Source organism: Sciurus carolinensis, chromosome 17 (genome assembly GCF_902686445.1).
Source record: "Sciurus carolinensis chromosome 17, mSciCar1.2, whole genome shotgun sequence".
In the NCBI taxonomy this organism is placed as follows: domain Eukaryota; kingdom Metazoa; phylum Chordata; class Mammalia; order Rodentia; family Sciuridae; genus Sciurus; species Sciurus carolinensis.
In genome coordinates this window covers 22,654,885-22,682,401 of record NC_062229.1, presented here as the reverse complement: position 1 = coordinate 22,682,401, position 27,517 = coordinate 22,654,885, and the positions used below count along the sequence as shown (strand labels likewise).

Here is a 27,517-nt window from a genome sequence, read left to right as displayed (position 1 = left end):
ACCTCCCTTGTCCAGGAAGGAGGTTCTTTGTCTCCCTGAGAGATGGAGGGGGAAGAAATCTGGGCTTATCTAGCCCTAAACATCCTCTCATTTGTGTGTGAGAGATTCATCACACACGCAAAACCACCAAATCTCAGCACTGGACTAGACCTGGGAGGGTAAGCAATACACTTTCCCTCCAGCACTGCATATTGCTCTGAATATCCTCCCCCCTAACTCTGAGGGCATGGAGGGTGGTTTTTCTAAAACCTTAGAATTCACAATACATGGGAGTTCCACACTGTGTTTACACACCAACATCAAAGACTGAACTTGGGCTGAAGTCCAAGGTGAAGGAAGAACCGTCATCAAGTTCAAGCAGTGTGCTTCTGTTTAGCCTTCTACTCCCAAAGCTGGTGACCTTAAGCAAAGGCTTCACCCTGGATTTAGGATAACCAACCATTTACTAAGCCTGAATCTCTGGTGTGAAAAGCAATCCTTTAGCTCGAATCCAAACATACATTGTTGCACTCACATGAAAGCCTTATTTCAACACCTGGCAATCAGCCCAACAAACAAAGACTGAACCTAGGCAAAGAATGATCTTTGCTAATGACACTTCCCTGGGCTGGGAGATGCTCCCAGATTTCAGTCTGACAAAAATGGACTTTTCAGACACATGGCTACACCTGCCAAGAGGACCTTGTGTATGTATGAAAGAGGAGAGAGGAGCTTTTTACAAAGGATTATGTGTGGGGGGTGTGGCTTGGGGCTCAGGGATTTCCAGACCCTCTTGTTTCTCTCTGGGCTCTGTCTCCCCAGGTGAAGCTCCAGAGCAGGTGTGGGAAAGGGGGCTGTGCTTTCTTTCGCCTGGTTCTTCAGCAGAAATTCCCTTCATCCTTTTCCCAGTCCTCCGCCGGGTGTTTCTTGTGTTTTCTGCGCTCCTTGCGTGATTTGTGGTGGCGATGCTGGTGGTGATGCTGGTGGTGGTGATGGTGCCTCCGCATCCGATGTGACCGTCTGGCTGCAGGAAAGTGAGAGAGAAATGGAAAAAGGCACAAGTTGATGAGAGCAGGGTGGCTGGATGCAGTGGGTCTCCCAGATGGAAGGAACGTGGGTAGGCTGGTGAATTCTCACTTATCTGCAAGGCTGTATTACCAGGCGACATTATGCCAGATCTACATGGGTAATAACAGGCTGTTTTAATCAGATGACACGAATGGCTGTAAATCTGTGTTGGTGTCTCTGGAGGCAGGCACTTACGTTTGGTGCAGACAATTTGGGGCCGGTCCCATTTGCCATTGCTCCGACACCGGATGGTAGCCACATGGTGCTGGGCAAATCCTTCGTCACACTGATAGCGTACAATGGCATGGACATTGTACTTGGCCTTGCGGGCACCAACAAGCGAGGCATTCTCCACCGCTGGAGGGGGACCACATAGCACTGGGGACAGAGGAAACTCCAGTTAGGGAAGTGGCCTAGATTAGGGTTAAACTAGTTTTATGTGTTGTTGGGAATAATATTTCCCTCAGCAGGTCAGCAGCTGTGATCTCACAGGGCTAGAAGTTATGCCTGTCTCTGTCTCTCCTACTCAAACCAGGAGCTCCTTAGGAGGAGAAATCTTCATGATGAACTTTGCCAAGTACATGGCATGATGGTAATGAAGGAGATGGAGGCAAGAAAAATTATTTGAAGCCAGGCATGGCGGTGCACACCTATAATCCCAGCAGCTTGGAAGAGGATTACAAGTTTAAAGCCAGCCTCAGCAATTTAGCAAGGCCCAAAACAACTTAGTGAGACTCCGTCTCAAAATAAGAAATAAATAAGGGCTGAGGGATGGAGCTCAGTGGTAAAGTGGCCCTGGATTCAATCCTTGGTACAAAAAAAAAATTTTTATCTGGTATGGTATACTGCTCAGTGGTACAGTACTTGCCTAGCACACATGAAGTCCTGGGTTTAATATCCATACTGGAAAAAAAAAAGAATAATTATCTGAGCAAATGAAAAGGGAGAAAGGACATGAAAATAGGCAAAGAAATGGAAGCGAGAAGAAATGAAAATATAAGAGAAAGGTGGAGAGAAGAATGTGTGCAAATAATTTCCTACATATGTAAAGAGTTCTTAAACTGGGATGTGGAAATAGCTCAGTGGTACAGTGCTTGCATAGTATGCATGAGGTCCTGGGTTCAATCCCCAGCATTGAAAAGAAAAAGAAAAAAGGTGAAAAAAAATCAATAAAACTAACAAGCAACAGAAAGTTGGGCAAAGGAGATGAATTGGCTTATCACAGAAAAAAACACAAATAGCTTGTCAACATATGAACAGTTGGTAATTCTCATCCTTAAAGAAGTGCAAGGGGCTGGGGTTCTAGCTCAGTGTGGAACATGTGCTCCGCATGCGTGAGACCCTGGGTTCCATCCCCAGGGCCTCCCCCGAAAAAGACATGCAGACTGAGATAACAGTGAGATGCCATTTTCACCACTTAGGCGAACAAAGAACAAAACAAGTGAGAATGGGCAGGATTGGCCTGGGTGGTGAAACAGGATTCACTGCTGGCTAGGGAGAACTGGGCTGGGCTGCCATTTGCGCGCTTGAAGACAATAAACCAATGAGCACACGTGGCTGGAAGGCAGAGGGAGCGAGGTGCAGGTACCTGTGCCCTTCTTGCAGACGTAAGGGAGGTTGTAGTTGCAGGGAACGTCATTCCAGCGACCGCTCTCGTGGGCCACCATCACCACGCAGTCCTCCCCACCCGCGAAGAAATTGTCCGGCTGGTTCTCACGCCAGTTCTCATATTGCTGCAGGAAGAGGGGGTTGCTGCAGGTTCAGGGGACCCGTGTCCCAGCCCTGCCTCCTCAGACCTGCAGGGACTCAGTGTTCCCATCTCTACAGTGGACCCTCTCCTGCCTGTTGGAAGGGTGGCGGCCACCATGACCTGAGCCACATTCCTCTTCTGACTGGAAGCCTGCAGCATCTCCCACTTTGATCTTCCTGCTTCCTGCTCACTTGCCCCCATCCCCAGCTTCCCACATGAGTCACAAGTAGCTGAACAAAAGGTGACCTCCACCTGGACGTCCAGGAGGGCTTCCCTGAGGAGGAAGCAGGAGGCAGTCTTTGCTGAAGACTCAAGGATGCAAAGGATTCAAACAGGGAACAGTGTTTAAACAAAGGGAACAACAACTGCAAAGGCTCAGAGGCAGGAACAGAACCAAGGCAGGGGGAGGGCTGTTTGCTGGAGTGAGGGTATGGCCAGAGAACGGCAGTAGAGAGGAGGTGGATTTTTTGATAAAATCATGATCTATACACCAAACTTACCATTCTAACCACTTTTAAGTTCACTAGCATTAATTACATTCACAATATTGTGTAACTATCACCATCATCTATTTCTAGAACTTTTTAATCACAACAAACAAAAATTTTGTACCAATTAAGGAAAAACAACTCCCATTCCCCTTGCCCCAAGCTGCTGGCAAATGCTATTCTACTTTTTGTCCCTATAACTTTACCTCCTCTGGATGTCATATACAGTGTGTGACCTTTTATGTCAGGCTTATTTCATTGTTTTTTTGTCTTGTACTAACTAGGGATTGGACCCAGGGACACTTTACCACTGAGCCACATTCCCAGCCCTTTTTATTTTTTATTTTGAGACAGGGTCTCCTGAAGTTGCTAAGGGTCTTGTGAAGTTGCCGAGGCTGGCCCTGAACTTACAATTCTATCTCAGTCTCCCGAGTCACTGAGATGTTTTTAAGGTTCATCCATGTTGTAGTATCCATGTATAAGGAGTTTAGTCTTCTTTATGACTGAATAATATTCCGTTATGGATGAACCACATTTTAGTTATCTGTTTGTTGATGGGCATTTGGGCTGTTTCCACTTTTTGGCTACTGCAATTAGGGATACTGTGAACAATAGGGTACCACTGTGTTTGAACATCTGTCTTTCAATTCTGTCTACTTTTGAAGCGCTGGGGATGGAACCCAGGACCTTGGGCAGGCTAGGCAAGCATTCTACCATTGAGCCACGCCCTCAGATCCTGAGGTGCAATTCTTTGAAGGTTCCTATGCTCTGGGGTTTCCTTCTGAGGTGATTAAAATGTTCTGGAACTAGATGGAGGTGTTGGTTATAATATTATGAATGTTACTGAAATGCCACTGAATTGTACACCTTAAAATGATTATTTTTTTAATATATAAATTTCACCTCAATTTTTTTTAACCCCAGCCAGATATGCTGGCTCCACCTGTTTTCCAGCTACTCAGGAGGCTGAGGGGGAGGATCACTCTACCAGGGGATTCCAGACCAGCCTGGGCAACATAATGAGACCCGTCTTAAAACAAAAACAAAAATCAAAACCAGAAACACAAAAAAGGGTTTGGTTTCCAGACCGAGAGGAGGGGCAGGAGATGGTAGCAAAAGGCTGCAGGGATCCAGGTTAGAGATGATGGAAGTTTCAAAGGAGAGGGATGAGGAGAAGTGGGACCATTTGAGTGACAACCACTAGGAGACCAGGCTGAGTGACCAAGAGGGGTCAGACCCAGGCGTGGGTTTGCAGCTTCAGCAACTTGGTGGGCGGGCCATTTCCTGGCTGGGGAAGTCATGGGGGCCTCACTGAGGCTTCTTCACCAATGCCAGCCTCTCGGAGCCCCTGGGGACCTTTGATGACCACTAGCAGGGGTTTTGCACAAGAGGGTAAACCGAGGCCAGGGGGCCCAGCCCAGGCGACTCAGCGGCCTGAGGACAGGGACCACCACTCACCAGCCCGGTGTTGTCGGTCCACTGGAAGTCCCGTTCTACGATCCTGTCGTTCAGGCCGATCCACGTGTTCTCCTGCCCGAAGCCTGCGGGGGAGGGGGCGTGAGGGCTGCGCTCCCAGCCTGGGGCGGGGAAAGCACTTGTCCCCTCTCCCGGCCTGGATGGGGCTGGGCGTGGAGGGGAAAGAGGGTGGAGGTGGGAATGACGGGGGGCGGGGCGTGAGTACCAGACCCGGGGGGACCCAGAGGAGGCTGAAGGCGGAGTGACCCCCAGGTGGCTGGACCCGTGTGGGGAGGAAGGGGAGAGAAGCGGGAGCGCGGGGGACTAAGAGGTGAGGGGAGTGCAGAGCCCCCCCAGATCGGGGACGGGGAGAAGCAGGAGCCCCTCTCCAGCCTGGCTGGGGGCCGGAGGCGGCCTCCTCACCCCACCTCACAGCCGCCCCTGGGGCTGCGCTCTTACCTGGGGCTGGGGGCGGGGCACTCAAAGGGCTGCCATTAGGTTCCAGTGTTTTGGGGGTACCGGGGATTGAACCCAGGGCACTCGAGCACTGAGCCCCATCCTAGTCCTATTTTGTGTTTTATTTAGAGACGGGGGTCTCACTGAGTTGCTGAGGCTGGCTTTGAACTTGCGATCCTCCGGCCTCAGCCTCCCGAGCCACTGGGATTACAGGTGTGCGCCCGCGCTTGGCTTATTTGTGGCATAAACAGGGTGAAGCTGGAATAAACATAGCACTGTCCCATTTTTGCCGGGAGAGAGTAAGGAAGAGGAGCCGCCCAGGGGCCAGCGCGGGACAGGGCAGGAGAGAATGAGCAAGAAGAGGCCGCGGTGGGTGAGCACGTGGGAGCACACGGAGGCAGAGGAGGAACGGGCGGAGCAGAGGATGAGCAGTGTAAGAATCAGCTGGGGACCCGAGGCGCGGAAACGTGAAGGAACAATGTGAAGAAACGGATGGATGAACAAATGGCAGAAGGGTAATGAATAAATCAATAAGTGCCAGGTTTAATTAATGCCACACTCTCTTCTCTAGGTCTCCGCAGAAGTGGGTCCTCATTTCATCCCGTGCCTCACAGATGCACCCTCATGGCCCTCTGTCACCTGGCCCTGTTCTATTTATCAGTGCTTCTAGGACCCATTAAATTATAGTATGCAATATTATAATAAAGCATGGAGTGCTTAAATAATACAAGTGTGAAGTCATGTCATTTTATCTAATTAGATATTTACTTGTTGATCTGTACCCCACTCCCAAGAGATCACTCCCTGAGGACAGAATAGTGCAGTGCCTGATGTGACACATAGCGTGTTCTCCGTGAATACTTGGAAAATGGAAAAAAGTGAGTGATGAGTTAACGAATGAACTGCAGGCATGTGTCTTAAGAAGTGTTCAGGGTTTGCACTGATGATCACAGCTTTGGAGAAGTGACATCTTTGGGACCCTAAGGACATGTTCTGGCAAAAGGACAAGTGCCACCCCTGCTCATCATGCTGGTTGGGGACCCCTCGCCCAGAGTCCCTACTGTTAATGAAGTTGTGCTCCTCAGGTGAGTGGACGCTGGTCAGGTGGCCAGCCCTGCGGCGACAGTCCCTCTCTGCATCCTCCCAGGCCCGCCGATGGGCAAAATAGCGGTAGCAGTGGCCCTGGAACTTGTGCCATCCACGGTCACAGCCTTCTGTATCTAGGAGGTGGGACAGGAGTGTGAGGGGGGTCTGGCCTTGGTCCAAGGTCTGCCAGCCATGAGCACAGCCCCTGCCACCACCAACCTAAGGTCTGTGTGGGTTGATGGTCCCTCACCCTAAGGACAGGTCCCTCTGTCCCTTCGCCTCCTCTCTCTCACATACGTTTCCGTGGGGCTGGGGCAGGGCTCAGTGGTAGAGTGCTTGTTTAACACGAGAGAGGCCCGGCTTCCACCCCTGCACCACACACCCAAAGGTTCTTCACCTGGAAAATCCCCCCACCCCACCCTTCTCATGTCCAGGCTGACATCTCTTTCTCTGATTGTCAGGGTCACTCCCTCTGTGAACATGTGAGCTGAGGAAATGGTCTTGGGAAGGCCTGAAATTTCCCTCCTGGCAAAGGGCTTGAACAGAATTTCTCCAAAAAGAAACAAATGACCCACAGGCACATGAGAAGATGCTCAGCATCATCAGTCATTATGAAATGCAAATCAAAACCACAATGACATGCCACTTCAGACCCATTAGGCTGACATCATGACAAAAAAAAAAAAAAGAAAGAAAGAAAAAGAAAATTTGGCAAGGCTATGGAGAAACTGGATCCCTTGTGCATTACTGGTGGGAATGTAAAATGGCACAGCTGCCGTGGAGAACAGTTAGCAGTTCCAAAAGTTAAATATAGAGTTTCCACAGGACCCAGGGATTCCATTTCTGATTACACACCAAAAAAAGGAGAAGCCAAGAATGGAAAACAGGTATCCAAGCAAAAACTTGCACATGTTCACAGCATCATTATTCACATTTGCCATAAGAAGGCAGCAACCAAAGTATCTATCAAATAAGGAACATACAAATAAGCTGTAGTATGTCTACACAATGGAATATTATTCAGTCATAAAAAGGAATGAAGAGAGGGAGCTGGGGTTGTGGCTCAGTGGGAGAGCACTTGCCTAGCTCATGTGAGGCACTGGGTTCAATCCTCAGCACCACATAAAAATAAATGAATAAACAAATAAAATAAAGGTATTGTGTCCATCTATAACTAAAAATAGTTTTTAAAAAAAGGAATAAAGAGGAGGGAAGGGAAAGGGGAAGTACGGAGGAATGATATTGGCCAATTAGGTTGTTACACTGTGGGCATGTATGAATATGTAACAATGAATCCCACCACTATATACAGTTATAATGAGTTGATAAAAACATGGAAAAAAATAAAAACTTAAAAAATGCTGATAAAAAAGGAATAACTGATTTATGTTACAATGTGGATAAATATTTAAAACACGGTAAGTTAAAGAAACCGAACATAGGAAGACATGTATTGTATAATTTCATCTACATGAAATGTCTAGAACAGGCAAATCCACAGAGACAGAAAGCAGATCAGAGGCTGCCAGGTGCTTGGGATAGGAATGACTGCTCATAGGGACAGGGTGTCCTGTGGAGGTCTTGAAAAATTCTGGGAACTAGGTAGAGATAATGGTGCTCAACATTGTGAATGTACTTAATCCCACTGAATCATACACTTTAAAATGTCTGATTCTAAATTATGTGACCAATTAACATCCGGTGGGACTCAGCCATGGCAGCAGAGGCAGAGACCTGAAGCATGTCGGGGAAGCCTGTGACCAAGCACCCAACCCCACTGCTAGGAATACTTCCTGCTGGAAACTCACCTTTCTCGCAGAGGCTGCCCCCATAGCTGGGGAGGCAAAGGCAGACGAAGCCATTGACCTCGTCAATACAGGTGCCTCCATTCTCACATGGGCTGCAGACGCAGTCGTCAATGTCTGGCAAGGAGAGAGAGAGAGAGGGGGGGACTAGTCAGAGTCAGCTTCTCCTTGGCTCAGAGCCCCCACAGCAAACCAGGCAGAAGATGGACTCGTGATTGTGCTATCTGTCCTGGGCCTGAGTCTGCACAGAAGGCCCAACGACTCTGCCACTAGGGGGTGGAGCCTCACATAATTAAAATATATTAGCATTTATGAGAGAAGATGCCGCTGTGTCGGCTGAATCAGGCCAAGATGTGCAGAACGTTCCCTCTGACCCCGGATGAGTAAAGGTTATACTCTTGCATTCAAACTCAGCAGAAATTCAGCTGGAGCCGGAGTTTAGATATTTGCAAGGACTTGTGGAATCAAAGCCATTTGCAGTAGAACTAAATATTCAATTGACCTCCTCTTCTACCAATCTCTGAAGAAAGAGTGCTTGAGGCACGTAGGGCACTGGGACAGTCACTTCTCCTCTCTGAGATTCAGTTTCTCTTTTTGCAGAGCAATAATAATAATGGCACCTTCTAGGGGTATTCTAAATGAAGAGCCAGTGAAAGAGTGCAAGAAATTCCATCATTTATATTCATAATTATGATTCTATACTTAGTGGTGTGGTTGTGAAGTTAAGGAGATGATTCATAGAGCTCAAGAAATTATATCATTTACATTTATTGTTTTAAAAATGTTCATAATTTATAGTATTTCTTCTGCTGGACTCTAGGACTAAGATCCAACAGTTCCAGGGGAGGTGCCTATATGCCTGCCTGCCCCGGAGAGGGTAAGATCACCAAGGGCCCTTTGCTGAGAGGAGTCTGTGCCAGAGCCAGACTCCCAGGATGAGGGCTCAGCTGTTTGAACTGGATTCAAGGAGTAGGGGATGCAAAGGGGCTTTTTTGTGCGTGTGATCTCTTTTTTGTGAGTCTTGAGGGTGTGGCCACAGGGTAGACGCCCAGACTCCAAGTCAAACAAGTCCAGGTTCAGCGGCTGCTCCTGGGGCACTCACCAATCTCACAGTTCTCGCCGGCGAAGCCCTGGTCGCAGCTACAGCCATACATGGTGCCGTTGGCGTTACAGGTTCCCCCATGCAGGCAAGGGTTGTTTTCACACGGATCTGAGGAAGCTGCAGGATGTATGGGTAGCGTGAGGAGGGCTGGGCCACCAGGTCACGGAATGCATGGAATTCCGACCTCAGGTCCCCAAGGCCCTCCTCATCAAACTGTGCAGTACCCTCTGTAATGACCCCCAACAGGTAGTCACCAATTTCCCCTTGCATGTCCCCAGGGATGAAGAGCTTACTTCTTTCAGGAACTGCCCCCCACCTTGAGCACTGCTCTGCCTGCAGCAAAGTCCTTCAGACTGAACTGGAATGGGACACTCAGTGACCATGACTTCCATGAGATTATCTTTGGAAGTCTCCTAGAACATGGGTTTAAGTGCCTCCCCAACTTGTCCCCCTCTTTTGGACATGCCCTGCTCAAAATGGGCCGCAGTGGACACAGGTTCCAGATGGGGTATGAATAGCACCAGAAATAATGAAGGCTGCTGAGTGTGGTGGCACATGCGTGTAACTCCAGTTACTCAGGAGGCTGAGGCAGGAGGATGGCAAGTTCAAGGCCAGCCTTGGCAACTTAGCAAGACCTGATCTCAAAACAAATTTAAAAATGGAGGGAGATGTAGCTCAGTGGTAGAGTGCTTGTCTACCATGTGTAAAGAAGCCCTAGGTTCCATCCCCAGCACCAAAGAAGAATAATTCTCTCCTACATTCTGCTGACTCAACCTCTTTTGATGCAACCTTAGTGGTTATAATGTGGAGAGATGATGGCAAGTAACTACAGACTGCAGAGTCTAACTCTGCCACTCACTAGGGAACCCTGAGCAAGTCACTGCTCTGGATTTCAGTTGCCTCATTTATAAAACGCAAATAAAAGTAATTCACAACTTTCTTCCAGTCCTGACCACAATGCCAAGTCCAGTTCTTTTGATAGCAGTCTGGGGATTCCTGAGGGGATGTCTCAGCATTGCTCACAAATGGGACTGGGTACCCAAGGGACATCCAGGAGTGTGGGTCCCTATACCCCTCCCCCATCATTTTCCAATTGGTTTCCCTGGAGGCAGGCGGGTCCCCTCTCCATCTCTAGGGTTCCCTGGTGGGTAGTCTCCACCCACTTATAGACACTCCTTCCCTGAAGGCTGGGAAGGCCGGGTAAGGACCCCTATCTTACTCCAGTCACCACGATGCCTATAGGGGTAGCATCTGACCAGCCCAGTGCACACACTAAACCAAGGCCCAGAGAAGAGCAGGGCCTGGTTCAAAGCCACACAGTCGGACAGAGGAAGAGCCAAGACTGGTCTCCAGGTCTCCAGGTCTCCAGGAGCCCAGTTCAAGGTCCTCTCTCTAGCTCCTATAATCTGGAATTCATTTCTATTTTATCCTGGTCTGGGGATTCGCAAGAAATTGAGGTGACATCAAACAGTCACCTTCTCCCTGGTGTCCTGTCCTCTGCTCTTACTCTCCATAGACTGTTCTTTCCACAGCTGCCAGAGGGAGCCTATATAAACCCAGGTCCAGTCATGTCCTCTGCCTAGACCCCTCCAGGGCTCCCCATTACCCGAAGAAGAAAAGCCAAAGTCCTCAACATGGTCCAAATGGCCCTGTGTGATCTACTCCAGCATCTCCTGCCCTGCCTCCTCTTCTTTCCCCCTTGCTTACTATGCTCCAGTCACAGTGGCCTCACTGGTCCTCCAACACACCAGGCATGGTCCTGCCTCAGGACCCTTGCACAGGCTGATTTCTCTGCCCAGAGTACTCTTCTCCTAGATCTCTTCTCGGCTCCTCCCTTATCTCCCTCAGACTTGCTCATTCATATTTCATCTGGTTTGAAAGGCCTTTCCTGTCCCCTCTAGCATTCACCTCGCCTCAGTTTCCTTTCTCCTTTATTCCTTTTTATTTTTATTTATTTATTTTTAGGGGTACTGGGGATTGAACTTAGGGGCCCTCGACCACCCAGCCACGTTCCCAGCCCTATTTTGTATTTTATTTAGAGACAGGGTCTCGCTGAGTTGCTTAGTGCCTCGCTGTTGCTGAGGCTGGCTTTTATCCTCCTGCCTCAGCCTCCTGAGCCTCTGGGATTACAGGCGTGCTCCACCGCGCCCGCCCCTTATTCCTTTTTAAATATTTTGCTTATTTGTTTCTTTGCAATGCTGGGGGTGGAACCCAGGGCCTCACACGTACCAGGCAAGTGCTCTACCACTGAGCCCCGGTCCCAGGTCTGTTTTGTCCTTATCACTTTTTAGCCTCCAGTGGATTGTACCCTTTTATTATGATTATTGTTTCTTGTGCATCTCTCTCCCTAGAGCAGTGCTGCTCCATATGGCAGCCATATATAGCCATTCATGCTTAAATTAATTATAATGAAATGAAAGTAAATGCAGTTCCTCAGTCATCTTAGCCATGTGCCAATCAGCACAGAGAGAGAACATTCCTACCCTTGGGAAAGGTCTACAGTGTTGCGCTAGAATGTCAGCTTTCAGGGGACAGAGGATTTGGTCTCCACCTAGGGCTCAGAACACAGCAGGCACACAATAATTAGATGCTAACTGGATGAAGACAGCAGCTGGTCATTTTGCAGGGGCTGATGCCTATTCCTGGGGTGGTGCCATGTGTCCCCAGGGCCAGTGAAGGGGAGGAGAATGAGGCCTGGGGTTGCATGATGGCCCTGGTGTGGCCCCAGCACGTGTGCACACACGTGGAGCTGCTGGGTGGCTGGACGCGTGTGCCCCGCCAGGTGCCCTGCGCTGCCGACACCTGCCTACAGACTGGCGGTGACTCAGTCGCTTGCTGATGCTGCATTTATTTTTGGCCTCATTAGCATTTCTGCTGCAAGCCCAGGGTGGGGAAGCGCCTGGGTCTCCCGGGCACTGCCCACCTCCCTCCACCTGACTGCAGCTGGCTTGAGTCTGGAGCCAAAATTCCAGCAAAGTTCAAGGCAGCCCCAGCCTCAGGTCCAAGGTCAGTTCCAAACACGATTTCCTTAGCACCTCCATGAGGTCCCTTTCTACCCCTCTACGCACTGGCTCTCTAGCTCCCCTGACACTGAGACTTCTTCCACCTTCAAGGACAGACCTCCCTGCAACCCATCCCTTCTCTGCTCCCTCACTGGGTAAGTTCCTGACCTCCCCAGGACATCATGTATTTGTTTTATCCCAATGAACTTGGTATTGTCAATGAACTTAGCATCTTTCTGCCGAGGGGTTGAGACAAAGACCCTGTTTTCAGATGGTCTGGATTTAAACTCAACTCCCTAGCTGCACAAATCACTGACCTCCTTGTGCCTCAGCCTCCTCTCTGTAAAGTGAGAGTCACACTAGACCTTGTCCATAAGGATGTGGTAAGGATTAACCAAGATAATTCCAATTAAGTGTTTATGGAAAATAAATGATAGGTACCAGCTTTTTGTCCATAGATGCACCCTGCCCTTAATCTGCCTGCCTCCTGCAAATCTAAGGAGAGAGGCTCTGACCCCTGACACCACCCAGAGGTGACAGCGTGGGCATCTGCTATTTCCACCAAGACACTGCCTTCAAAAAAAAAAAAAAAAAAAGGAGGGGGGAGGAAGTTAAAAACAATTGTGTTAATAAGAATGTCTTGCAACTCAGAAAAAAGTGCTTTTTAATTAGCTTCTGTTTTTTTAAAGCTCATTTGACCAAAAAAAGTTTAATTGAAAAAAATAAAAATAAAGCTCAATGTGACAGTATCTTTTAAAAAGGGCCAGAATTTGCAGCTGAGCTGGGGGCTAATCTGGCTCCAGGGAGAACTGGTCAACAGCTTTCTCCCGGGCACTACCCACCTCCCTCCACCTGACTGCAGCTGGCTTGAGTCTGGAGCCAAAATTCCAGCAAAGTTCAAGGCAGCCCCAGCCTCAGGTCCAAGGTCAGTTCCAAACACGATTTCCTTAGCACCTCCATGAGGTCCCTTTCTACCCCTCTACGCACTGGCTCTCTAGCTCTCCTGACACTGAGACTTCTTCTACCTTCAAGGACAGACCTCCCTGTAACCCATCCCTTCTCTGCTCCCTCACTGGGTAAGCTCCTGACCTCCCCAGGACATCATGTATTTGTTTTATCCCAATGAACTTGGTATTGTCAATGAACTTAGCATCTTTCTTAGCGGAGACTTGGGTGGACTTGGGCTCCAGTTGAGGTGTGGCTGCTGATTAGCCAGGTAGTGACCGGCATGTGCAGAGCGGGCTGAGGCTACCACGCCCGTCTTTCCTAGCATCCACTTTCTCTGGGACTAGAGGCCCCGCGATCCACACGGCTCCATCCCAGCTCCAATTCCTATTTGTTCAGGACGCCCTCCCTTCCGTGCCCCATCCCTCTGGCCCCACTTGGGAGGATCTGTACACGGTTCTGTCTTCTCCAGATCTGGGGAATCCTTGAGGACCAAAGTCCTCAGCATGACACGGCTTCGTCCAGCTCAAACATGGAAGTGGACTGGGAAGTAAACTCATGCCCCGAATCGAATCTGCCCTGTGCTCCATGATTCCTACCTTTGGCTACCGGAACACTCCCTGCGTTTGAATGGACCAAGTGCAGCTTCCCCTCTTGGCCTTTGCCCACCCCTGTTCCTTTTCCTTCCAAAGTTCAACTCCACCTGCTGAGCTCTTGCCTGACATCATTCCTTGCTAGAAAACTTCCAGACCCCCAGGGACAACCCACCCTCCCTGCTCTGGGCTCCTCTGGTCTGTAGGCCCCCAGCCCTGACCACACTGAGAAGGAGGAGCCGTGGACTTGGAACTCACCCTCCTCGGTGCTCCCGTTTGCGGGGGTCCCTGGCAGGGCCAGCTCCTCTCCACTTGCTGCTTCTTCCCAGAAACCCTCCATACCTGGGCTCCCTGCCAGGACCTGCAGCTCGGACTCCTCTGTGCCCAGGGAGATGGGCAGCAGGGCACTCAGGGAATCCCCGGGCACTGCAGGCTCCCCCGAGGCAACCGAGGCAGCCTCGTCCGCGCTGGCCACAGTGGTTGTCCAGGGGGGAAGAGCTGGCTCTCCGGGGGGGCTGCCCTGAGGTGGAGGGGCTGAAGGTCCTGCCAGTCCCTGGTCCACCATCTGGTCCTCTGGCTCTGGGTGGGGTTGGGAACTTGAGGAGGACAGTGTGGACATATCCAGGACCCCAAGCTTGGCTCCCTGGTCCAGTGATGTAAGGGACGTTGCCATGCTTGTATCCACGATCACCTGAGGGCTCCCGGTGGGGCTTTTAGCTCCTTCAACCACATGGGAGGCAGATTCCCAAATTCCATCACTGGAGGCCGGCGTGACTGTGGAGGCCCTGGGACCTCCAGTGGCTCTTCCATCTATAGCTGCCCAAGGCTCCAAACCAGGGATGATTTGAGACACCAAGAAGACTCCATGGCCCCCCAAAGTTTCAGATGGGGAGCTGGTGTCTGGCAGAGTGGGCCAGGTACCCAGCACCTCCTCCACGGTGGTCTGCAAGCTGGAAGTGGGGGTTTCTGCTGTGTTGATGACCCCAGGCTCAAACCCTGAGATACCTCTGACACCCGTGGGCTCACTGGCAGTCTCAGTGACAAAATCCACTGTCACATTTCTGTCCATAGGAGACCATGGGCTGGACCTGGGGTGCTCAGCTTTGCTGAGCTCAGTGGGGCCGATTGCACTGATGTCTCTAAAGTCTGTCCCAGGGGAGTCAGGGCTGGCTCCAGCTTGTGTGTCCATGGCTGCCTGTGAGGGGGTAATGAGACTTCCTGCCCCATGGCTGCCGAGTGTCGTGGCCGTGGTCTCTCCACCCTGTCCTGTTGGGCTCAAAGAGAGGGGCAGGGAATACACTTTGGTCTGTGAGGCTGCGGAGGCTGGGGCAGTGGTCATGGCCTCACCATGGCCCTTGACCCCGCTGGCTTCAGAGGACACGGGTGTAGAGTGTGACACGAGCCACAGGCTGGGGGCACGCAGCATGGCCATGACAGGGAGGTCTGGGGAAGTGACTGAGGGGAGTGCCCCCCAGTGGGCAGTGCCGGAGTCTTCCGAGGGGCTGGAGGTCAGGACGGTGGACTCCGAGGGAGAATGGAACAGGTCGGGGGTGGCTGGCTTCAAGTCGGGGGCCTCCGCTCCCTCTAGCTTCAGGTCGGGGGCACTGCTGGGGCCTGGGGTGCTGGGTTGGATCATAGTCGGGGGCCACAGCCAAGGTTCTGGGAGGCTCCTGCCACCAGAGGAACCTGCAGAACAGCAAGAATAATTATAATTATGACTCAAGAGCTGCTGAGCATCTCCTTGACCCTGGTCTAACAGGGGCTTCTGAGGCTGGGTGAGGTCAGGGGACCCACTGGGATTCATGGGTCCTCCCCCATCCTGAGTATAACCACGTCCACCCTCCTGGCCTTTAGATACCCAACCAAGTCTCACCTCCCACCTGAGCCCCCAGACTCACCTGCTCCAGGCACATCCACCTCATTGGTCAGAATGGCCCAAGGACTCTGGCTCTGGCCACTTCCTGAGGCCTCTGTGACCAAGGGAGGCTCCACGTGATTCCCGGCTGGGGTGAAGGGCTGGGCACTGTCCTTGAGCGCCCCCTCCAGCCCTCGCTCCGGTTCTTGCTGTTGGAAGTGGCGCCCATTCAACCCTTTGAAACGTCCTCTCTTGGGTGTGGGGACTATTGAGGCCACCTCTGCGTGCATCGTCTCTGCAGTGCCTGCCCCCATGCTGCTGGGGCTGGGAGCCACACTGGTGCTTGGCCACAATGCTTCTGTGGGCCATGAGGCCAATGCAGAGTCCCCAGGGGTAGAGCTGGGGGTCTCCGGAGACTCCCAATCCTCTGCCAAGTGTAGGGGCTCTTCTTCCCCACTGGAGACCAGAGGCTCTTGGAAGTCAGGAGTGACCACCTTCTCCTCCCCCAGGTTGGGCTCCAGTTCTCCAGCTGGAGGCTCCTCTGCTGACAGAATCTCCCCTTCATCCCCAGACGAGGGGGTCTCTGGGTCTCCATGTTGTGGAGTGGGATGATGAGCTATGGGAGAAAACAGGTCAAGTGTGTTAGGCCCACTGCCAGGGAAGTACTGCTTGAATTCTACCCACATTCCTACATGCTTTGACACAGACCATCTGTGCATCTCTGTCTCTCTGAGCTTCCCCAGCCTGAGAGAAAAAGGCTCGAAGTTATCACCTCCACTATTCAGGCTGGGCCAGACCCAGCCCACTGTCAAGGTCAGGGTCAACTGGTCACAATGAGGATTCAATAGACAGCTTGGTTCACGGGAGAAGCTCAGGCAATGTCCAACTTTCTGAGATCTCATAAGCCTGTGGAGGGATGCAACTCTCTTCCTTTGGGGATAGGTGGCGTCCTGCGGGCTGACCCGCCCACCAAGGGTACTATTTTTGCATCTAGGTCTGGGAACAGCTTACACAAAGGACTTGGCCTCTAGGGGTTGAGGTCTGCACCTTCAGAAGCTGTGGCCTCATGGCAAAGGCAAGTGTCATCCACCCCTGCTGCGACACCGCCCAGGGCCCCAGCTGGTGAATCGAGGCAGAGGCATCGCCTTTTACCTCCTCCACAGGGGTTGTGCCCATGGAGTGGCTCCGGGTAGGATGTGCTCCACCCAGGAGCATTTTTTAGGAGTATAACGCCTCAGGACTTAAAGAACTATATATAGCCCTTCGGGGGAAAATGTGACTCCTCTCCTGGAGGTAGGCCCTCTTAGGGGTCAGGTCTTCCCGCCAGAGCCAGGTAGCTAAGTAAAGACCTGTCGGGGGCGTGGCTGTCGACCGGGGCGTGGCTTATCACCATCTATTTCCCCGCTTCTTGGAGGTCTTGGCAACAAAGCAAAGCTGTTAGGGGTGCGGCCTTCACCAGGTACACACCCTCCGGTGCCTGGCCACTGGAGACACACCGGGGCGGGTCCTGTGGGCGGGGCCTCGCACGCACCTCGGAAACAGTAGGCGTCAAAGCGCGAAGCCGGCGCTGGGAAGCCGGTGCGATTGGCGAAGCGGTAGACGGTGCGCACGCCAGGGGTGGGTCCCCCGCAGCGCCGTCGCGGCGTCTGGATCGGGTAGCGCACGCTGCCATCGGCCAGCCAGCCCGGGTCGCACTGGTCCAGACCCTCGTGCCAGGCCAGGTGCAGCTGTCCCACGGAAGCCAGCGCTGCGCCCTGGCGGCGGCACTGGGCACGCGCGCCGGCTAGCGTCAGGCGGCGGGCGGGGCCCACGTAGAAAACCTCGCCTGTGGGAGAGGGCGGACTGAGGTGGGGGACCTTTCCCTGAGTCCGGGAAGGAAGTCCCAGGCCAGATAGCCCGACCTGGCCCGATAAGGGTGGAGGCTAAGCGAGGGGGGCCAACCGCAGCTGTGCTTCCCGCTCGCCAGTCTCGTCGTCATTAGCTCTCGTTGGGCACTAACCAGAGAAAGCTAAAGCTTATTACCAATGACAAATGTAATCGGGGTCCTTGAGCAAAGCGGGCTTCAAAGAGAGGGACGGGCTCAGTGAGGGGCTTTCAGAAAAAGGGAAGAGGGCAGGAAGGGAGAGGAACCCAGAGGATCGGGGAGAGGGGCTCAAGGAGGGACGGAAAGCTCTAGGAAGAGGTAGGCCCAGGTCTTGGTGCAGGTTTTGAGAGCTGCATAGACTTAGGGAGAGACGGGGATTTGGGAGAGTAACAGATACAGCGAGAGGTGCGGGTAGGGCCCTGCCACTCCCAGACTTACCTCCCAGCTCCCGGGCGAAGCAGTACACGTCGTAGAGTTCCTGTGGGTCTCGCCTCCCGTAACTCCTAACTCCTGGAAGGCTGCTACGGTCACCATAGCAACCAGGACGGGACTGGGTGATAGGATACCTAACAACACAAGGGGCGGGGATCCCTTCTCCGATGTGTGTTCCTGGAGCCCCAGTAGAGCCTCTTTCTCCAGGGACTAGCCCTCCGTCTCCCCACCCCGTGTCCCCCCTCACCGAACAGTGCGGTCAGAGAGCCAGCCAGCATCACAGTTGTCAAAGCCATCTTCGAAGGCAGCCTGCAGGTGCCGAGGGGCTGCAATGGTGGCCGAGCTGCGACGGCAAGCTTCCTGGGCTTCAGCAAAGGTCAGCGCATAGCGGTCCCGGGCTGCCCGGTAGTGGAACACAACACCTGTCGGGGAACATCCAGGATCGGGGGGGACTTATGCCAGAATCTTCAAAAATAGACCTCCCTTTGGCAGAATGACACCCCCACCCAGCCTGAAGTTAACAGGCCTGCAACGCTACAGTGCCGCCTACCACATGCATTTACTCAGGGTCAGGCACAGTGCTAGGATGATGGTGGAGAGTCGGATCGCTCCGCCTCCACTTTACAGATTAGGAAACTGATAACAATGGTCAGAATGAGCTTGAACTTGTCAAATGTCTTCTAGATAAAAAGCATTTATAAGCACCACCTCATTGAACTCTTACAACAATCCTATGATTGATTATTCCAGAAGAAGAAACTAAGGCTCAGAAAAATTTCATTGTCCCGTGTTACATGGCAAAGTACATGAGGCAAACTTCAAACGCAGGAATATCTGAGTCCAAAGATAGCATTCTTCAGGCCTGGGGTTAGGCCCTGGAGATGGCAGGAGGCACAGAGGAGGGTGAAGAGAGATTTTGTACATGTGCCAATAGCAGAAGCATAGGCAACAACAGACCAAGTGTGGATCTTGCCCTGCCTGGGAATGGGTTATGGAGGTCTTCCTGGAGGAGGTGACATATAAACTAGGATGTGAAGCACCGATAACCGGCTCTGCGTAACTCAAATTCTGATTTGAGTTCTAAATTCTGATTTCGAGATGAAAGAAATGGCGGAGCAAGATGAAGAAACTGAATATTTTGCCTAGAAGGAGCTGTAACATCAGTATGAAGTTGACAAGTAGATGCTCAATAAACATTTAACTGAATGAATGAAACCCAAAAACCCCAGAGGTGTAATTCACTTCCTTCTCCACCAGTTAGTGGGTTTTTTCCCCTCAAGGTTTATCAGTTTTGAGGAATCCTGTGGAGGGAATGATCGGTTGACCCCATAACACATTCAGTCATTACACAGTAGGGTGACTTTAGCAAGCAATTTTGCATTATATATTCAAAATAAAGAGAGGAATTTGAATGTTCTCACCACAAGAAATGATAAATTCAATGTGATGGATGTGTGGATTACCCTGATTTGATCATTACACAATGCATAAATGCATCAAAACATCACATTGTGCTGTATAAATACGGACAATCACTATGTGTGATTCAAAACTAAGAATAAAGTAGGGGCTGGGGTTGTGGCTCAGTGGTAATGTGCTTGCCTAGCATGGGTGAGGCACTGGGTTCGATCCTCAGCACCACATAAAAATAAATAAGTAAAATAAAGGCATTATGTCCATCTACAACTAAAAAATATTTTTAAAAATCTAAGAATAAAGCAAGAAAAACTATATGGCAAGACACTATGTCCCAATTTCAGTTTGGGGGGCAGACCTAAGTCCTAGGACAGTGGATTCAGGGACTTGTCCAAGGTCAATGTGAGGGAAGGGAAATAGATTCCTTGGTAGGAGTCAACACATTTCTTTTTTCTTTCTATTTCCCCCAACTCTGGCATTGGGGATTGAACCCAAGGGTGCTCTACCACCAACCTACAGCCTCAGCCCTCTTTTATTCTTCAATTTTGAGATAGCATCTTACTAAGTTGCTGAGATGAGCCTTAAACTTTTGATCCTCCTGCCTCAGCTTCCTGAGTAGCCGGAATTAAAGGTGTGCACCACTGCACCTGCCTCAACAGATGGTTTTCTGTGTAACAATTCATTCATTGAGTCACACTTAAAACATTTATTGGGCAACTACTATAATGTCAGCTGTTCTAGACTTTGCCTTAATCATTCATCTTTTCCCTCCTTAATAGTTAGGAAAACAGAAAATACACTGGATATTTTATTTTATTTTATTTATATGCAGTGCTGAGGATCGAACCCAGGGCCTCACACATGCCAGGCAAGCACTCTACCACTGAGCCACAACCCTGCCCCTACACTGAATATTTTAAGAGAAAGAATTTGATAAAGGAATTGGTTAAAGAGGTATTTGTGAACCGTTATTTAATATATATATATTTTTTATTGACTTTTAAAAATTTTTATTTGTACTTGGACTCAATGCCTTTATTTATTTATGTTGTGCTGAGAATTTAACCCAGTGCCTCACACATGCTAGGTAAGTGCTCTACCACTTAGCCACAACCCCAGCCCCAAGAAATTTATTTTAAAAGGAAATTTGTGTTTGATTTCTAAATAGAAAGCTAATATCTTTTGTCTTATATAAGACTGGGTAACAATAAAAGGAACTAAAGGAACTCAAAACAAAAGCAGGGTTAGGCCAGGTACGGTAGCACACACCTATAATTCCAGTGGCTCAGGAGGCTGAGGCAGGAGGATCGTGAGTTCAAAGCCAGCCTCAGCAATTTAGCGAGGTCCTAAGCAACTCAGTGAGACCCTGTCTCTAAATAAAATACAAAATAGCGCTGGGGGTGTGGCTCAGTGGTTGAGTACCCCTGAGTCCAACTCCTGGTACAAAAAAAAAAGCAGAATTAGGCTAGGCATGGTGGCAAATGTCTGATATCCCAGAGAGGCTGGCACAGGAGGATTGCAAGTTCAAGGACTGCAAATTCAAAGGCCAGCCGCAGCAATTTAGTGAGGTCCTAAACAACTTAGTGAGACCCTGTCTCAAAATAAAAATGTAAAAGGGGCTGGGATGTGGCTCAGTGATAAAGCATCCCTGGGTTCAGTACCCAAAAAAGGCAGGATGAGGACATCCTTGCCCAGATAGTATGACCCACTGGCGACTGAGACTGTGGCTGCTCCCTCTTGGCTGAGACCAGGGAGACTCCCTTTGTGATGCTCTCACAACTGGAAGGGAATCCCTACACAGGCAGTGACTTCTAAGGTGACTCTCAGCGGCAGGCTTCAGGTTCTGCCCCTCCCCACCACAGCCCTCCCCTGCCCCCAACTGACCCGTCACCTCCAGGGGCACCAGGTCCTGCTCATCCTCGATGCCCCTCACCACCTGGCAACGGTAGAGCCCGGAGTCGCTGGCCCTCAGTGGCCCCAGTAGCAGTGTGGCATTGGCTCGGCGCCGGGGATAGGAGGGCAATGACACTCGGCCCTGCCAACCTTTGGCCACCCGCACCACGTTGTCCTTGGCCACCAAGATGGGCAAGTCCTGTCGCTGGCCCGACGCCGTCCGCACCTTGGTCCACTTGATCCGGGGGATGTCTCGGGCTGCACCTGGCCGTGGCTGCAGGGTGAAGAGACAGGGCAGGGCCACCAGCTCTGCCAGCACCGCCCGCACCGACCCAGACCCCACCTTCTGCATGTGGAGCCCTTTCTCAGCGGCGGCAGCGGCGGCATCCCGTGTGCCTGGGATGGAGAAGGCAGAAAGAGGGCATGCCTCAGGGGCACGGACCAGCGGGCAGCGGCTCTGTGGGGGTTACTGGGCAGAAGGGGAGGAGCAGGGCCAAATCCCTCGGTGCTTCTGCATCTACTGAAAGTGTAACCGCCAGGGCTGGGGGAGCAGCTCAGTGGCACAGCCCTAGCATGTCACGTGCCCGACCCTGGGTTCAATATCTAGCACAGCAAAACCAACCAACCCACAAACGAAGGACTTCTAGAGGCCTCTTCTTATAGGCATGGGGATTTTTTTTTTTTAACATTAAACACAAGAGCTTTATTTTATTTTCATTTAGTTTTTGAATGTGGTGCTGAGGATGGAACCCAGGGCCTCACATGTGCTAGCCAAGCGCTCTACCACTGAGCCACAACCCAAGTCCAGGAATGGGGATGACGTCCAGTATCACTGATGAAGTGGCCATGGGAAAGTGACTTTCCTTCTCTGAGACTTGTTTTTCTCAGAAGTTAAGGGAGAGGAAGTCATGAGAAGGGAAAGGTTGTTTGTGGAGTGTTTTCTTATAGCAGGCACTTTATAGGATTCAGCTTATTTGATTTTTTCTTTCTTTCTCTCTCTCTCTCTCTCTCTCTCTCTCTCTCTTTCTTTCTTTCTATTCTTTTGCACTGGGATTGAACCCAGGGGTACTTAACCACTGAGCCACATCCCCAGTCCTTTTTATTTTTAACTTTGAGCCAGGGTCTCCCTAAGTAGCTTAGGGCCTTGTTAAGTTGCTGAGGCTGGCTTTGAACTTGTAATCCTCCTTCCTTAGCATCCAGAGTCCCTGGGATTACAGGTGTGTGCCTCCATGCCCAGCTTCATTTTCATAATCATCTTCAGAGAGTGACGCCTGGTTTTCTTTTTGGGGAGTTGAGGAAACTGAGACTGAGAGATCATTCTATTTGCCTAAAGCCACCAAGCAAATCATTGGGAGGTTTCTAAAGCTTGGGCTCTGACTACTTTTGGGGAGATGCAAACCAAAAGGGGCACACACACCTTTATTTCCCTTGCCCACCCAGGGCAGACATCACTAATCAATTTCTGCACAATTCCTAAAGCTGTTCTTTCTCTTTTCAGTTCATTTCAGCAAAACAGTGAGAGGCGGGAACCTCCAGCTTCTGCTGGTAATAACTAAAAATAACCTCTCAGGTATCTTGTTCTCTTTTGACTGTTAAAAGACCTTTTTCATCTATTCTTGTTTTATTCTTTAGATCAAGCCAGAGGGCCAGCAGGAGAAGGCTCTGTAATGTAACAGCCCCATCTCATCAATCCCCCGGATCCCTGGCTGTGGCTGCAGAGTGAAAAGCTTCTCTTTCCACAAGTCAACTCACCCTGATCCCCGGTCACAAGCAGCAGCATCTGCAGCATCAGGAGGCCTGAGACCCAGACAGATGTGGCCCCCATCCTGGACCTGGAACAAAATGCAGAGGGAGGGAGGGATGAGTCATAGTACCATCCTCCCAGGCATTCCACACGGAAGGGCCCAGTCCCCTCTACTCTACAGATCAGGAGCTGGAGCCCAGAGAGGCCAGTGTGTCAGTCAAGGTCACAGAGTGAGCAAACAAGAGCTGAGCCAAGATTCGAACCCAGGGCCACCTGGTTTCAGAATCCAAGCACCAAACCCTCATGGCCAGAAATGCGGGTGATGGAGTGAATCAGACCAGGGGGTTGACCATCTCTCCGTTCCTTGCTGTGTGACCTTGGGCAAGTAGCTTAACATTTCTGTACTTCCCTTCTTTTTGTGGGTCAGATGGGGATAACATCAGGTGGTTGGAAGGAATAGTGAATCAATACATACATATATATATATATATATATATATATATATATATATATATATGTAATGCTTAGAATCTGCCTGCCATGAAGGAGTACATTTTAGTTGTTGCTAATATTACTGAGCATAATACAGGCAAGACTGAAATCCTATTTTGAAAGTCAGCTTCCCCTATCAGACTGGGCGCTCCTCGAGGGCAGCTGCCCGTCCTGGTCCTCCCAGGTTCCCAGTGTAGGCAGCAGGCCAGCCTCCAAGCCAGGCTTTATCTGGGTTTGCTGACTGACACGATTCTCTGCTTCAATTCCAGGATCTGGTTGTCACCAAGATTCTATTCTTGGTTTCTGGGATATTTGAGGAGCTGCCAAGTCCCAGCTGGAGGAAGGGGCCTCACCCTGCCCACCCCATCCTCCCCCTGACTTCGCACAGTCTGGTGAAGATGCTTCCGAGGCCCGCAGAGAAATTTCAGTGTGGGCCCAGCTCTCTGTCGGGGCTGTGGTCCTTAGGCATCAACAATTACTTGGAGTCTACTGTCATCAAAGTCCATTCCAGGTGCTGGGACACAGCTGTGTCCTTTCAGACCTTACCGTTTTCCCAGGAAGGTGGCTCCTCCCCAAAGCCTGCCACCCATCTGAAACCCCACCCTTCAGTGGGGCTCAGGAGGTGGGAGCAGATGGGAAATTAGAATGTCACATGCAAACCACGCCCCTATGAAAGAATAGTTCTGAGGACTGAGTTGTGGGTAGAGTCTAGAATGAGAGGCCATGGGGACCAACTGTTCACCTCCTCAGTTCTCCTTCCCAGTTCCTAGAGGTCCCTGCTGGGAGGCTGGCTAGGGACCTGTCCGTGGTGCTGAACTCTGAGGCGATAATGCAGCAGCACTGCCCACCGGATGGGTCCCTGCCTCCGGCCTACCCACACAGTGCCTCAGGACCCAGAGAGGGTTGGCAGTTTGCTTCAGGATGCACAGCACAGTAGATATCAAGGCCAGGGCCCTGGACAAGTGACCCCAACTACCAATCTCTAAACCTCAGCAACCTGTGCCTCCATCCCAAGCTGCCCTCATTTCTCCTGCTGGAACCCCTAAGCAAGTATAGGGGTCCCAATGGTTGTGCCTGCCCCAGCAGGGCCTTAGGAGGCAACAAGGCCAGAAAATCCCCTTTTTCTCACACACACATAAACACACGCATGTACACGCGCACACACACACACACACACACACACATCATATGGTTAAGACCTCAGATTACATCCAAATAACCTCACTTCAAACCCTGTCTTTTTTTATTCCTAACACACTGTGCTGTGTGATCTTGGACAAGTTGCTCCATCTCTCTGTGCCTCGGTTTCTCCATCTTTAAAATGAGGATCATCCAGCACACACCTCATCAGGCTACCATGAAGAGGAAATGAGCTAAGACTTGCAAAGTCCTAGACACGTTAAATTAAAAAACAGTTCTTTGTACACAAAGCCCCATGTACACACTAAAAATATCCTGAGGTGATCCAACATGGTGACAGTTTCAGGTGCACATTGCCCTCCTCACCCTCCCACTGCCTTCCACTTGCACCCTCACACCCACACCCTTCTCTTAAAATACCTCCTCCCCAGGGCTGCCAGAGGTGAGCATTTACACAGCTGTCTGGGGCCCGTCCCCTCATGAATGATGCATGAGCCTCATGAATATGCAAGTAGGGGCCTGCGGGGCGCTGGGGGAGGGGTGGTCTGGATCCAGTGAGGGTGTATATGTGCCTCCCCTCTCTTACTCCCACCTCCCGTCTCAGTGGGCACTGAGTGAGGGTGAGTTTGCTAGCAGGCATTTCTGTGGGTGACTGGGTGTGCACCTGGGGTGCTGAGGCCAGGCAAGGTGCCCATGCAGTTGCACCCCACGGGGTGTGGACATCATGTGTCCACATGAGGAGCCCCAGCAGCCTCAGGCACTAGGTAGATGGGGAGGACTCAGTGTGATTTCTGGACGTGTGGATCCGAGTGTCCCTCAGCAGGAACTATGCACACACGTGTGTGTTTCTGGCCTGAGAATCAGGGTGTATTTACACGCAGGGGTTTGAATGTGAAACTCCTTGCGGGAGAAAGCAAGCCAGGCAGCCAGGGCTGCCCCTCGGGGGCCTCGACCTCTGACTACCCTCTCCCAGGGTTAGCTCCCCCGACTCTGCACACAGATCACATCCCACACCCCCATTCTCAGGGTCCACACTGCCAATCACATGGAGAAGACCCCTGCCACACACACGCAGTCACACATCCCAGACACAGACCCTGGGAGACACACACACACAGATTCACAGTGACATTAACAAAGAGAGGCAATATGGGCATTCACAAGGCAGGCGGCACATCTTCTACACAAAGACTCACACCCACAGTCTCAGCCCCCCCACAGAGACCCCTCAATGAATTGAACACCATCAGACACGGCTCCCCATCAGACACACTGCCATGCCAGACCCTGGCACAGACCAGGATGGATTAATGTGGCCTTGGTGACTGTGGGCACACATCATTTGGCTACCTGGTGATATGGCCCCTGGCACAAGTTTCCTGACAAAGACACCAATGGCAGTCATATCAGATTCTCAGGGGACCCTAGACCCCTGGGGCACACCCCCTCCTCACTGCCTGGAGCAGACCTACACACAAAGCCCCCACCTCCTGTGTGGGGGACCTTCCATTTGGGAATGTCCAAGGGCCACTGAGGCTGCTGGGTTATGGGGTCCCACAGTGCGTCCACCCCTCTCTCTCTGCCCCATCTCCATGTCCCCTGCTTGGGCCCAGTGCCAAGCCTCTCCTCAGCCTGGCTGTTTCCCATTGATGCTGCTGAAAGGAACAAAGCGTAAGGATGGGGGTCACTCCCAGGCAGGCTGGCCTGGGGTCCCAGCCCCCTACTTTCTGGCACTCATGCTCCTCAAACCAAACCAGCATTTCCATGGGCATTGATGTGAACTGAAGGGGGTGAGACAAGGGTCTGTGTCCCTCTGTGAGGATGGTGACAGATGCTGAAGTGCTGGGGACAGTCCCTGTCTTGGGGTTAGCGCCCTTGTAGGTCCCAGGGATCCATGACTGGGGGCTCTTGCCCTCTGCCCAGCATTCGCCTGGGACACCCAGAGAGCTTCCTGGGAGAAAGGACAACACCCCAACTCCAGATCCATGGGAAAACGGGGACCACCTTGGGATGGGGCACCCCAGAACCTCCTCCCTGAGTCAGGATGTGACACAACCTAACCCAAAATGACAGGGACATGACCCGCTCCCTTTCCTTGTATCTGTTCACTCTCAGTGCAAGCCCTCCTTCCAACGGACTCAGGCTGATCTGGGGGGACCCACACTACTGCAGTCCAACCTGGAATCCTCCATTTATCTGTAAATTGGGAATCCCCACTTAAAATCCTGGGGTGTCTCAGCTCAGACACAGGGTGCCCTGTTTCAGAGTCCCCCATTCAATCACTGGGTGTCCTCGTCTTCTCTCCAAACTCGGGGTGCCCCTCCCCTATCCCTGCTTCCCAATGCCTCCTCCCTAATCCTGAGACCCACCCCCAGCGCCGGACCCCTCCCCACCGCAGGATTGTCTCCGCATTCCCCCACAACCTCCCCCCATGCATACTCCCTTGGCATCCCTGAGTCCGCTTCTAATTTGCATTCCCTCCCCACCCCAGGGATCCCCTCCCCCAATTACCCCCTCCCCAATCTGGGGGCTTCTCCCTGATCGCAGGCCCCCTCCCCAAACCCAGGCTCTGTCTCCAATCCTGGGATCTTCTCTACTAACGCGGCCCGCTCCCCACGACGAACACCCCCACACCTGGCTCCTAGCTCGGACGCATCCCGGGGCGGCCGCCGGGCACAAAGGACGCTCCAGCTCAGCTCGCTCAGCGCTCGGTTCAGCCCCTGCGCCCTGCGCTCCGCTCGCCCCAGCGCCGCCTCAGCTCTTATAAAGGGGCCGCGGGGCTGCTCTGCGCATGCGCCCTCGCCAGCCGGTGGCCTCCAGCAGCACAAGTGTGGGGGCTCCCTCTGCTTAAAACCCCCAATGCATTTTTCTAACACTCACCCCATCCGGGGAAAGACTCACCTGACGTCCCCCCATTCCTTTTACCCCGGGACTCTTTAAGTGACCCCAGAC

The 27,517-nt window shown here is 51.6% G+C and overlaps 1 protein-coding gene across 1 annotated transcript; it reads right to left on the bottom strand.

The window, feature by feature from the left end:
- Window positions 1-719: 719 nt before the first annotated feature.
- Ncan (neurocan) lies at window positions 720-27,289 on the bottom strand. Its single transcript, XM_047530279.1, has 15 exons — window positions 27,200-27,289; window positions 22,942-23,021; window positions 21,181-21,585; window positions 18,128-18,302; window positions 17,887-18,014; window positions 17,116-17,409; window positions 15,628-16,200; window positions 13,988-15,415; window positions 9,190-9,306; window positions 8,091-8,204; window positions 6,258-6,416; window positions 4,744-4,826; window positions 2,636-2,780; window positions 1,243-1,425; window positions 720-1,003 (listed from the first exon to the last, which is right to left on the bottom strand). Exons 2-15 carry the CDS (start codon window positions 23,012-23,014, stop codon window positions 858-860), a joined length of 4,023 nt encoding a protein of 1,340 aa, XP_047386235.1. The 5' UTR covers window positions 23,015-23,021; window positions 27,200-27,289; the 3' UTR covers window positions 720-857.
- Window positions 27,290-27,517: the final 228 nt, after the last annotated feature.